At 34.4% G+C, this 14,586-nt stretch overlaps 1 protein-coding gene across 4 annotated transcripts in view; it reads right to left on the reverse strand.

Annotated features, from left to right (window-relative positions):
• Positions 1-14,586, reverse strand: part of EEA1 (early endosome antigen 1) — a 135,095-nt gene that overhangs the window by 78,057 nt on the left and 42,452 nt on the right. For all 4 annotated transcript variants that reach the window (XM_036252240.1, XM_036252239.1, XM_036252238.1 and 1 more), the window contains 5 exons: positions 6,097-6,151; positions 5,936-6,001; positions 3,903-3,942; positions 2,340-2,453; positions 1,322-1,443 (listed from right to left, as the gene is read on the reverse strand). In XM_036252240.1, coding sequence (XP_036108133.1) covers positions 1,322-1,443; positions 2,340-2,453; positions 3,903-3,942; positions 5,936-6,001; positions 6,097-6,151 — 397 coding nt within the window. The remainder of the gene's footprint in view (positions 1-1,321; positions 1,444-2,339; positions 2,454-3,902; positions 3,943-5,935; positions 6,002-6,096; positions 6,152-14,586) is intronic.

Genomic DNA, 14,586 nt, shown 5'->3' on the forward strand with positions numbered 1-14,586 from the left:
ATTACAGTAAAAGGGGGGACATCTGTAATACTTTCAACAATAAAAAATAATTACAGTGAAAACCTAAAATAATAAACATTCTAAATGGTTTCACTACAGAGAAATCAAAATAAAAACAATTACTGAACTCCAAACATCAAACACTGATTTCTTCCCCACAAGAAGCCTCTCTTCTTCCCATTCTATCTCATATTTAATGGTATCACCACTCAAAGTGCAAAATAGCAAATTCACAATTATCCTTAGTGCTTTATTTGTTTTCCTTTCCTTCACAAACTACACTTATTGGTCATAACAATCACTTAACAAAGGCTAACATTCCTTCATTTTCTATCCTAAGAAACTGGTCATGAAAATGAAGAAGGAGCAATGTAAGCATAATTAGGGTTTGTTGCAGGTTGAATGTAGTTGCTTAATTCATTGATATATTTATTGAGTGCTAAATAAAGAACAGAAAGGGGTCAAGAACAGATCCAAGGTTGTTGAGCCTGAACACTGAAGATGTACAGTACCAATGACAGAAATACAGTTATAGAGGAAATATGATGATTTGATGTTATACTTATTGAATATTTTTATTTATCTTTATTGTTGAGAGTATCACAGATACCCCCCATTTATCCCTCATTGCTCCCTTTCACCATGTTCACACTGCACCCCAGGCCTTCACCACACTATTTTCTGTGTTCATGGACTATATACTTACGAAGTTTTAAATGAAAGCTAGAAACACAACTAGAAGTATCCTAAAAGTAGGTGGATTTATAAAATTAAAGAGCAAGGGAAGGTCAGGATGAGAGATGCAGATATGGAAACTACACAAAAAGACAGATGATATTAAGACAGAAACAACAAAAATGTTAAGGTAATAAATTATGTAACATAAAATTCCATTTTGATTTTTAAAATCATATATAAAATATATGAAGGTGGTAGAAGAACTGTAGGGAATTTTTTATTTCCTCCATTTTACTCAAGCTATACTTTTTTTTTTTTATCCTCACCTGGACATTTTTCGATATTTTGTTCAGATAGAGTGGGAGGGAGAGAGAGAGAGAAAAACACCGACATGAAAGGAACACATCAAGTGGCTGCCACCCACACAACCCAACCAGGGCCGGGGACCAACTGCAATTGAGGTACATGCCCTTAGCGGGAACTGAACCTGGGTCTCTCTGGACCGCAGGCCGACGCTCTAACCGCTGAGCCAAACTGGCCAGGGCTCAAGCTATACTTTCAAATATTTTCCATCAGAGAAGATATTTCATTTTGAATTTAGAAGATTATAAAGGTACATTCTAATAAATAGTTTATAAATTACCAGTTCAGTCTTCAGATCTCGAATTATAGTTGCCTCTTTGTTTAATTCTTCTGTCAGATGTGACATGTTTTGTTCAGCAGCTTCTCGAAGACTCCTTTCTTCATCATATTTTGATTTTATATCTAATTAAAGATATATGTATATTAGTTTCATGGCATTAACTCTAAGGAAGGACAGTTTTATAAATTGCTGTATATTGAAGGGCATATCTATATATCATCTCATTCAAATTCACATTCTTTAGATAACTATATATATATGTATAGTTCTACTTACATTAATTGAACTTAAAATAATCAATTGTTTTTGTATATATAAATATTCTACCAAATAAAATTTTTGTGTATATTTAATCACATATAATATCTTACCTAAAAGTATGTAGTTAAAAAAATAATAATATGGCCCTGGCCAGTTTGGCTCAGCGGTTAGAGCGTCGGCCTGCGGTCCAGAGAGACCCGGGTTCGGTTCCCGCTAAGGGCACGTACTTTGGTTGCAGTTTGTCCCCGGCCCTGGTTGGTCGTGCGGGTGGCAGCCACTTGATGTGTCCCTTCACGTCGATGTTTCTCACTCTCTCTCCCTTCCTCTCTCTCCCTCCCATTCTATCTGTACAAAAAATGGAAAAATATCCTCGGGTGAGGATAAAAATAATAATAATAATAATAATAATAATAATAATAATAAGTATAACAGATAGTATAACCAAAGGTTAAATCTATACTATGTTATTTAACATCTTTAAAATGTTTCTTGTTAACCTTTAAGATATCCCAAAGAAAATTCATCTTCTCTAAAAATCAAGAAGAATTCTATAGAGAAAATTGGTGTTCTGAAAGGAGTAGGTAGAAAGACAAACAAAACAATTCATATAGTAATTCTGCTATTAAATTCCAGTAACCACCACCATAGTCTAGACCAAATATTTTATCACTAAAATACAATGCTTATGTCTAGGATATATAATGACCAAAAGGAAATGAAATTGATGTATTAGCTAAAAAATTCTTACTCAATTTACCTGCAATTTCAGTAGCAAGTTGTGCTGCTTTCTGTTCAAATAAGTCTTTCATTTGCTTAATATTAAAATTTTCTGTTTGGGCTTCTTCTAACTGTTGTTCCAAAGAATGCAGTTCTACAAAAAAGTATAGTATTTATTCAAATTCAATGTTAATTACATTTGCTAAATTGTAATTATTTATATCATAATCATTGCAGTAGTTAAAGACAATTAACATGTCTATTACCAATTATAAGTATCTTCATATTTTAAGAATTAAGCATATCTGTTTCATTTAAGGCACAAGTCATAATTTACAAACATGTAAAACAAATGAAAGCATTGTTTGGTAACACACCCAAATAACCTATAGATATTTATTTGAAAATTATTTTGATTTCACATTTCATATTTATTTTCCTATATCTGTCAACTAACTAAAAAGAAATATTCTGCTTCTCTGATAAAATTTGTAATAATGTGAAATAAAATGAAACAGTTGGTTTAAGGAAAACAATCAAGGTCTTATGTAAAATAATCAATTAAAATATGCAGTCAATTCCTAATACTTTATTCTCAAAAAGAAAAGAGGTTTCAGAGGGAAATTAACTTCAAAAATAATTTTGGCCCTGGCTGGTTTGGCTCAGCAGTTGGAGCGACGGCCTGCGGTCCAGAGAGACCCTGGTTCGGTTCCCACTAAGGGCACGTACCTCGGTTACAGTTTGTCCCCAGCCTTGGTTGGGTCATGTGGGTGGCAGCCACTTGATGTGTCCCTTTCACATCGATGTTTCTCTCTCTCTATCTCTCTCTTCCTCTCTCTCCCTCCCGCTCTCTCTGAACAGAAAATTAAAAAATGTCCTCGGGTGAGGATAAAAAAATAAATAAATAAATATTAATAATTTTGAATATTCATTGAGCGGTCCTCCCATTATAGTCCATTAAAAAGATGCTAGTTTCGCCCTGGCCGGTTTGGCTCAGCGGTTAGAGCGTCGGCCTGTGGTCTGGAGAGACCTGGGTTCGGTTCCCGCTAAGGGCACGTACCTCGGTTGCAGTTTGTCCCCGGCCCTGGTTGGTCATGCGGGTGGCAGCCACTCGATGTGTCCCTTCACATCGACGTTTCTCTCTCTCTCTCCTTCCTCTCTCTCCTTCCCACTCTATCTGTACAAAAAATGGAAAAAAAAATGTCCTTGGGTGAGGATAAAAACAACAACAAGAAAAAATAAATAAAAATAAAAAGATGCTAATTTCATCATCTTCTTTTAAGAAAAAAGAGTATAACACTTTTTGATAATAGAATTTAACTTTTCATTAAACAACATATTGATATAATATTCCAGAAGTTGGTAACTTCAGAATATAATGAACTAAGAAAACACTAAGATTTTAGTAAATTGATTAAATTATAAAGTTCATGGGTAACAAGCTCTGTAAGCCTAGAACATTACTGTTAGCTTCACTATTTTAGAGCCATAAAGTATAACCACAGAACAAAATTCATATAGCAGGCATGAGGGGGAAAAAAAAGTGAAAATAAGGATGAAAAGGAAAAAAAAGAGAAACAAAATATCTACTTTAAGTAGTTACCTGCTGATGAATCAGCCACCAATCCATCGGGTTTAGACTCCTCAATGAAAACAAAAGACATAAACAAATGCATTAAGAAGAAAAAAATAATACTGTTACAATTGCCAATGTTAAAAAGAAATCTCTGAAAGTCACATTCAGTCAGGTAAGAAGATTTTTAATTTGGCCTGCTCACATTCTTCCAGATCTCTAAGGTAACACCAAGCACACTGGCATAATAATTTAACTGCAACTCATTGGTTCTAAGAATGTTTTTATAGTAACATTTTATAGGAAATTATTATGTGTCTTGCAATAGATGAAATCTTAAATTCCATAAGTTCAGTAATCAATAAATATAAATTGTTACAATTATAACTATAGATTCTAAAGCAAATATTCAAGTCAGCAGGCAAGAGTCAAACCTATATTTGAAAATTTACATAAGATAAATATGCCATGGAACCAGCACTACTAAAAACTGGTTTTAAAAGCATAAGTTTTTAATTTAGGATCATAAATCATTTTTAGAAGCAAGAATAAAGAATATATGCCATAAGGTTTAACTTAGCACGTGCATTAGGAACAAAATAATATACTGCCTCGTCATTATTTTTATATTCTAAAGAATCATACACATATGATAAAGTTTATTTAATAAAGCATTTCATAGTATATCTGACTCTTTTTCCTATACATTGAATTTGAACATAATGATTGCTAAGAATCATCAATACTTCAAATATATTTTCCCCCAAACATAAGACTCCTAACAAGTCAATTTGTACTTTGCACTGTGGAGAATTTATTTATTAAATGTAAAATAATCATCTCAAATGTAGTTAACAACTTTTTCTGTTTTCAGGTACAGAAGATAATAGAGCTCATGTTTGATTAGTTGTAAATGGCATCCATGTAAAAGATTAATAATGATCTATAAGTATTTTAGATTGTTAAAAATCTCTTTAATATAAACTCTTATAAAGTCTGAATAGTAACATGACTGATATCTTGTTGGCCACTTATTTGTTTTTCTCTTTTCTTGTCCAAATGACAATTTTTGATAAAAAGACTCAAAGGCAAAAGACTGAGAGTCATAATATGCTAAGATAATGTGCAAAGGGATCACTAATTACTTTATAAAAATATTACAACTATTGTTGAAGGGTATTCATTTTATTTTTATAAATAAAAACTATATATAGATTTGATAAAATTTATTATTCTACAATTCTTTATATAATTTATGTAATTTTAATTTTAAAAGTCAATATAATTTTAGTATAAAAAGCATAATTGGTTAAGATTATGCACTTAGAAAATACACTAAACCATAAAGAATTTAGACATTAAAAGAATCTCACTCAGAGATAACCACTTTTGATAGCACAGTGATTTTCTTGTTTTTTTTCTATGTATTATTTTTATGTAGTTAAAGTCATATAATATATACATGTGTTTATGTATATGCACACATATATATAAATATTTTTATTCTGCTTTTTTGGTGGTACGTGCTCCTAGCAGGAACCAAACTCTCTGGTCCAGAGGCCGACGCTCAACCGCTGAGCCAAACTGGCCAGGGCTATTCTGCTTTTTGATACCTAATATCATTAATACAAGTTTTCCCATGTTTTCAAACAACTTTTACTATAACAGTTAATAGTTCTTTCCTTACTAATAGACATTTTAGTCATTTCCAACTTATCACAATCACAAATGCTTTGAAGAGTCTCACTATTGTTTGAACCTATATTTTTTAACCATTTAGGTACATTGTTAGAATACAATAATGTAGCCTGATGTAAAAGAACAATCTATAGGAATTGATTTTTAATGGAGCACCTTTAAGGAGTTACATCTTAGATTCCCATATACTTGTTTACATTCATTAGAATTAAAAGGAATATACACTGTAGGCTATTAAACGCAAAAGAAAAAAAATTAGTAAGTTGTTTATATTCGGCCACCTGCTTTCAAAAAGTGTTATGCTAATTTTCAACAATGACAATAATCAACTAATAAACACACTTCAAGCATATAAAAACAATTACTTGCTGCTGCAGTCCTTGAAATTTTTCTAATTCTTTCTTTAATTCTTCTGAGTACCATTTTTCTTCCTAAAGGGAAAAAAATTATTTGTAATTAGTGAATTTTAAAAGATTTATTATCTGAAACATTAAAAAGAAACAAATATAATCATTTTTATTCTTACCTTAAGTGAAGCCTGTAGGTCTTGGACCTCTTGTCTAAGTAGTGTTACATCATCTCTAAACATATTGGGAGTGAGGGGAGAATTAATAATGTTCTTTAATTAACAAATCATAGCCAGTGACTGTGTATTAATATTCTAGTTTTCTCAATTTAAAAAATAAAACTCTTGTAGATTTTATGTATAACGGCATACAGATAAAACCCTTAGAAAAATAATGTTATACCTAAAGTTCATTGTTTATGAATGGAAAAATACTTTATCATAGAAATAATGATATAACTGACTTTCGAGTGGCTGAGCCAGAAGCAAAGTATCTCCCATTAATTTACCAACAATAAGTATCAATGGTTTCCTATTGCGGTTAGCATAAAATCTGAACTCATTAACAAGGGCTATAAAATCAGCAATATCCAGTCCCTGCCTTATCACTGTCCCCCTCATTCACTTAGCACTAGTAACATTGGCTTCTTTCTGTTCCTTCAGTCTGACATGCTCAAAATTTCCTGTGGGAACTTCTCACATTGTTTCGCTCACCTAAATGTCAGTATGACAAAGAATAAGCCAAAGACCACTCCAGGCCCAAAGGCAGGAGAGATTCCATGATAAAATACTTTGGAGATTATCCTTCTGTATGTTTGGACATACCTTCCCTTGTTCGATTGTAAATAACAATAAAAGGAACTCTCCTTGTTCCTTGCCACTACTAATGACTGCTGTGACAGAAGACACAAGAACTGAAATGAGCTCATTTGGAATCGACAAATGAATTGATTTTCGTATAAAGGGAATAGGAGAACAGGATCATTTCTAATGAAGAGAAGACCAAGTCCACACAGCACATTATCAGCAAGGTATAAGATAAATTCTTCTCTAGAATGAGGGTAGAGATAGAGAATACAAAGACAGAGCTCAGCTTGATCTGTAAAATTGGGTTAGTAGCAGAAAAGAAAAGTAATTGCCAATTAAGAAAAATGTAAAATATAAATAAGTCCTCTACCTTTCATAGGCATTCATATGTAAGGAATTCATTCATTATTCAACAGACATTTGTTGTCTATTCCAAACCCTCAAGATGTTCATTCTAATGGGAAAAATGAACATGTAAATAAATAAGAGTAATAGACTATCATTAGATGTATGATAGAAATAAAAACATAGACATACCCCTGGCTGGTTTGGCTCAGTGGTTAGAGCGGCAGCCCACAGACCAAAGATTCTTGGGTTCAATTTCGGTCAAGGGCACATATCTTGGTTACAGTTTGGTCCCCAGCCCTGATCTGGGTCATGAGAGAAGCAACCAATCTATTTGTCTCTTTGGTATCAATGTCTCTCTCTCTCTCTCTCTCTCTCTCTCTTTCCCCTTCCCTCCCTCCCTCCCTCTCACTCTGAAGATAAATGGAGAAATATCATTGAGTGAGGATTTAAAAAGAAAAAAAGGCATAAATATAGTGGTAACTTCTACCTAGAAGAGCTTCATGAGGGAGATAAACTCTGAGGTAAAGTCTTTAGTCCTCTGAATACAAAACTAAAATTTAATAACAGATTCCTGCTACCTTCATTGACTCAAAATTTGTTTTCTTATAAAAATTTTTATTAGTTTTTATTTTGGGGGGGTGTGTGTGTCCCACCACTCCCTCCCTCCCTCCCATATGGCCCTATCAATTAATCTGAATTGTAGAAATCACATGCCAATGTAGGACACTTAGTCTTCACACGTGCATGGAAAAGTATGAGTGTGTTTTAGGTTTTCTCTACTATTTAGTACTTTTCCAACTCTATGTATGAACTAAAATGATGAAGAAAGCAAATAACAATATACTTAAATGGCTCATGTAAAATGTAATGAAATTCCAAGGAAAATAATTCCAATTCAACTTCTAATTTGATGGGCTCAGTTGCTCCAATTAATCTCTTATAAAGTGCTACTTCAACAAACTTGTGAAAGTAATTTGCCTACAATAGAAAATCTTCTGAAATATATAACAACTTAGGATATTTATAAAAGACAATTGGCAACATCTGTTAAAATTTTAAAGGCAAATATTGTCCAAAAAGTCCATTTCTAGAAATTTCCCTTCCAGCAGTGATTTCCAACCCGAGTGCCACAGCACACTGATATACCACGAGAATTTTTAAAACATTCAATACCTTACTATTTAGTTAGGGGCACTGACTTATTTTCCCTTAGACTGCCAAATAAAAAAATTTTTAAATGACAGCAGCCAACACAATAATAGCCATCTGGTGTGAATGAATCAGAATTATACCTTTTTTTTTTTTCCTGTCAGATTAGCAAAAAAAAATATATTTTGTGTGCCACAGAATTTTAGTAATTAGTTTATGTGTGCCATGAGATTTAAAAAAAAAAAAAAAGGTTGAAAATCTCTGCCTTACAGATATACTCAACCATGTACAAATGATACATCCACAAAGACATATATCACATCATTTGTAACTGCAAAACATTTGGAAGTGACCCAAATGCTCATCAATAGGAGAAAGATAAAATTCCATGCTGTCACTAAAAAGAGGGAAATAGCTTTATCTGCATTGATGTAAAACAATTCATAAGATACACAGAGATACAAAAGGTCAGAACATTATAGAACTGCTATTATGTAATTACAGATATTTATACTTTTTTATATGTACACAGATGTAAGCATATGCACAGACTCTCTGAAAGTGTATGCAAGAAACTAATAAGCAGTAAGAGGCTAAGAAGTTGTAAAGAGTCGATTTTTGCCATATAACTTTTTGAATCATTTGAATTTTGCACTCCATATGTGCTATGTATACATACGTTTTAAAAATCTGGTCCCAAAAAACTACTACTGCATCAGGTTTCAAATATGTGACCAATGTTGATAAATTTACATATAAATTGATAAACAGAGATCTTTAAAGCAAAAGAAGTTTCATGACCTATGCAAATCATGTGGGCTTTTGATCTAAAAGACATGTCACCTCCATAGTCACATGTTACGCACTGTGTTAGCGAAGGACAGGATGTAATTGTTAGAAACTGGAGAGGTGTAGAAAAATGAGAAGAGCAGAGACAGTAAGAGATAAACCTGGGAAAGTATATACAGTGATACCTCGGTTCTCGAACGCCTCGAATTTCGACCAAATCGGTATTCGACCAGGAGATTCGAGAAACTTTTGTCTCGGAATCCGAACAAATATTTGGAACTCGAACTTCCGAGATGAGCCGAGTTGAGCCGAATGGCGTTCATTCGGCCCAGCGCGCCTTGCTTGCGCCATCAGTGTGAGTGCAGAGAGAGAGTCACGCTTTGTGGAGAGAGTCACGCTTTACACTGAATTTAACCCTTAGACATACTGTACACTTTTATTTCTTGTTGAGACTTATGTTTTTCTACATATTATATACAAATTAGGCCAGTAAATAGGCATTTTCTGGGGCTTGGAACGAATTAATCCAGTTTCCATTATTTCCTATTGGGTTTCATTGCTTCGGTTCTCGAACAATTTGGTTCTCGACCGTCCTCCTGGAACGAATTATGTTCGAGAACCGAGGTATTACTGTAGTTAACTATTCCATAAGCAATGAGAAACTAATGAAAGTTACTACTTAGAGCAATAGCAATCAAATTTGCATTGTAAGATTATTACCCTGGAAGCAATATAGAAAGTTAATTGGAGAAGTACAGGACTAAAGGCAGAGAACTAACTGTAAATACTGAAAAAAAATATGTTTGAGTGTGAGATGATGAAGCCTAAAATAAGTGGTAGCATTGAAGACAGAAAGGATTATGAGAACTGTTAAGGAGACAATTTTTTTTTTCAATTTTTCAATTACAGTTAACATATAATATTATATTAGTTTCAAGTTTACAATATAGAAATTAGACGTTCATATACATTATAGAGTGATCACCCCAATAAGTCTAGTACCTCTAAGGGAGACAGAATTAACTAGACTTTGTGACAGATCAGATAGAGAAGCAGAGTCAGATATGTAAAAATAAGCAAATCCAATTTTCTGGCTTTAGTAACTAACCGGATGGAAAGATAATGTTGCCATTCACCAGAAAAAGAAAATCATGAGTAGGTTTAAAAGCAAATCTAATGAGCCCTGTTTAAAAAATGTCAGTAATGAAATGTTCCTTTGGAACATCTAAGAGAAGATATCTAGTAGGCATCTTGGGAAACAATTCTAGGTTGGAGGTATAGTTTAGGGGGACGTCATGGATGTGGGTATAGAGCAAGATGAGCACACAAAACAGATCAAGAAAGAATAATCACAATGGCATGCTGTCCCTCTCAGAAGAGTAGAAGAAAAGAGAATAAGCAAAGCCAAATTTTGCAGAGATTGTGGTAGATAGTCTACAAAGATGGCTGCCATCAAGTTTGCAGAAGCTGCTTTTCCACTGACAGAGTTTACTTCTTGGCCTCTTGAATCTGAGCTGGCCCTCAGATTCCACAGTAGCCCTGTGGATACTTTGACCAATAGAATGTGGCATAAGTGAGTCTCTGACACTTCTGAATCCAAGCCTGAAGAGAATTGGCAGCTTCTGCTTCTTTCCTCTTGGAACGCTCTTTCCCAGAACACAACTGCTGGTCTGCAGGTCCAAGCAGCCACATGAAGAAGTCCATAAGAAGGAGAACTAAGGGCCCTGACAAGCTTTCAGCCAGCATCCAACACCAACTCCCAGCAATGAATTTAAGGCCATTTTGGACCTTTTTGCCGTCCCAACACCCCAGTCTATATCACTTAAAGCAGAAGAACCATCCAGTCAACCCAAAGAATCATAACTAATAAACTGTTTTAAATAGTTTTAAACCACTAAATTTTGGGTGAATTGTTACAGGGTTATAGAGAACCAAAACAGAAGTTAGGTAAGCTACCAAAGGACTTCAGAACAGGCCATCCCCAAGAAGTGCTACTTTGGCATGGGGATTATTTCGAGCTGAAGGCAATGAAAATCCTATCAGCCCAAGAGAAATTTTACCTCTCCCTTACAGAATTTAAATTGAGGCCTTAAAGTAGCAGGATACTAAAATTAATGTCAAGAAATCGATGGCATTCGTATACACCAATGATGAAGTCACAGAAAGAGAAAACTGAAAAAACAATCCCATTTACCATCATGGAAAAAAATTAAGATACCTAGGAATAAACTTAACCAAAGAAGTAAAGGACCTATTTGCAGAAAACTAAAGGACGTTGAAAAAAGAAATAGAGGAAGATAAAAGATAAAAAAGTGGAAGCACATACCTTGTTCATGGATTGGAAGAATTAACATCATTAAAATGTCCATACTACCCAAAGCAATCTATAGATTCAATGCAATCCCCATCAAAATACCAATGACATATTTCACAGAACTTGAACAAATACTTCAAAAGTTCATATGGAACCAAAAAAGTCCCTGAATAGCCACAGCAATTTTGAAAAAGAAGGACAAAGTAAGTGAGATCACAATACCAGATATCAGGTTACACTACAAAGCCACTGTAATCAAAACAGCCTGGTACTGGCACAAGAACGGCATATAGACCAGTGGAACAGAACAGAGAACCCAGAAATGGACCCAAGGCAATATGCTCAATTAATATTTGACAAAGGTGGCAAGAGCATACAGTGGAGTAAAGATAGCCTCTTTAATAAATGGTATTGAGATAATTGGACAGGTACATGCAAAAAAATGAAACTAGACCATCAACTTACACCATACACAAGAATAAACTCAAAATGGATAAAAAATTTAAATGTGACCCGTGAATCCATAAAAATTCTAGAAGAAAATGTAGGCATCAAAATTTCAGACATCGTACGCAGCAGAATTTTCACTGATACATCACCTAAGGCAACAGAAACAAAGGAAAAAATGAACACATGGGACTACATCAAACTAAAAAGCTTCTTCACAGCAAAAGAAACAATCATCAAAATGGAAAGGCAACCCACTACATGGGAGAGCATCATTGCCAATGATACATCAGATAAGGGATTAATTTCCTAAATATATAGAGTACTCATACAACTCAACAAAAGAAAGACAAAGAACCCAATTAAAAAATGGGCAGAGGAGCTGAATAGACACCTCTCCAAACAGGACATGCAAATGGCCAAGAGACTTATGAAGAAATGCTCAACATCATTAATCATCAGAAAGATGCAAATTAAAACAACCATGAGGTATCACCTCACACCTGTCAGAATGGCCGCCATCAACAAATCATCAAACAAGAAGTGTTGGCGAGGTTGTGAAGAAAAGGGGACTCTAGTACACTGCTGGTGGGAATGCAGATTGGTGCAACCACTATGGAAAACAATATGGTGTTACCTCAAAAAATTAAAAATTGAACTGCCATTTGACCCAGTGATCCTGCTTCTAGGAATATATCCTAAGAAGCCTGAAACACCAATCAGAAAGAATATATGTACCCCCATGTTCACAGCAGCACTATTTACAATAGCTAAAATCTGGAAACAGTCCAAGTGTCCATCAGTAGACGAATGGATAAAAAAGCAGTGGCACATATACACAATGGAGTACTATGCAGCTGTAAGAAAGAAAGATCTCTTATCCTTTGAGATGACATGGAGGGACCTGAAAAGTATTATCCTAAGTGAAACAAGCCAAGCAGAAAAAGATAAATACCACATGATCTCACATATATACAAAATATAATGAACATAACAGTCTGAGGAATATGGTAGACCCAGAAACATGGAAGTAGGGTACAGACTGACAACCCTCAGAAGAGGGGGTGGTGGGGGTGGGAAGAGATAAACCACGGAACTTATATGCATGTATGCATAACCAATGGACATGGACATCAAAGCCGGGGACGGGGCGGGGGGATGGGGAGGAGGGTGCCAATGGGGTAAAAAAGGAGAAACATCTGTAACAAAAATAAATTTTAAAAAATAAATCAATCAAATAAAAAATAAAAATAAATAAATAAATAAGTTGAGGCCTTGACTCTAATAAGAGTAAAAGTTATCACCAAAAATTTTTTAGGACCTAAGGCAGGGCAAACTTCTTATTACTCAACATCTGCTCTTCTTATCCTGGGAATAATCTTCCTCCCATCTTAAATCTTAAGGCACTTTTATCTCATTTCTTAGTTCAGAATGTCATATATACCTCATTTTTACCTTTCTGTGTACCTCTCACGTATGTGGGGTATCTAACGCTCCCATGTATATAGAGTTCCCATAAGTATGTATATAATTAAATTTGGTTATCTTCTTTTGTTAATACGTGTTAAATTGATTTATTTATTAGACCAGCTGAAAGAACCTAGGAAGGTAAAGAAAAAGTTATCGCACCTACACAATAAGAACGGAAAATAATCCAGGTTACTCTTGGCCTGTGAAGGGGCAGTTTCAGGAGAATGGTAGAGCAGAACCCAGGCCTTGATGAGTAAACATCGAAGAAAAGTTAAAAAGTAAAAACAAGGATTAACTGTGAATAATTTTATGTTGAAAGTTCATATATTGGGCACTAAGTCATAGCTGAAAAAGCAACTCTGTTAAATTGATATTAAATATAAAAACATTATAACGTGGCCCTGGCTGGGTGGCTCCACTGGTTAGAGCATGGTCCCATACACCAAAAGGCTGCAGGCTCGATTCCCAGTCAGGGCACATACCTCGGTTACAGGTGTGACACCTCGTCGAGGCAAGAGACAACGATCAATGTTTCTCCCTCTCTCCCCCACCCACTTTTCCTCTCCTCTAAAAATCATTAAAAACATATCCTCTGGGGAAGATAGAAAAAAACACAAAATGTTTATAATGTGCTTTAAGTACATATCTTATATCTATTTCCTAACAAATGACAAAAAAAGTACCCAAAATTATGAACGCACACATAAAAATAATTCTTAAAATAGGCAAAATTGCCAAGAAGCAGAATGTGTATGTGTGCTTACTGTTATATTGGTAATTATAAAAGAAAATTTTATTATTGTTGTTAATCCTCACCTGAGGATATTTTAACACTGATATATATATAGAGAGAGAGAGTGGAAGGGAGGGAGAGAAACATCGATATGAGAAAGCCACATCAGTTGGTTTCCTCCCACATGACCCCAACGAGGGCCAGGGATTGAACCTGCAACCCAAGTATGTGCCCTTGACCAGGAATCAAACATACGACTATGAGCTGACACTCTAACTGCTGAGCCAAACCGGCTAGGGCTATAAAAGAAATTGTTTGAAATAATTATTAAATTTTAATTCTTGACTAAATTTATTATTTTAACAACTTACTCTAAAATCTTCTAAACAAAGCATATCATTCTTTATTAAACAAAATATGCTAGATATAATTTAACCTTCTTTTGATAATTCACAGTCTTCATTAAAAAACAACTTCTGGACCATGTTGTACATGCTGATATAGATAACTGCTGGTCAAGGACAGAATAGGTTATAACAGTAAAGGAGAATGCCACTCTAAATGAGGACAGATTTAAATTAAAAAACATAAGAATAGTGCTCTTTTCACAAAC

This window comes from Molossus molossus, unplaced genomic scaffold, assembly GCF_014108415.1.
Source record: "Molossus molossus isolate mMolMol1 unplaced genomic scaffold, mMolMol1.p scaffold_m16_p_10, whole genome shotgun sequence".
Taxonomy (NCBI): Eukaryota; Metazoa; Chordata; class Mammalia; order Chiroptera; family Molossidae; genus Molossus; species Molossus molossus.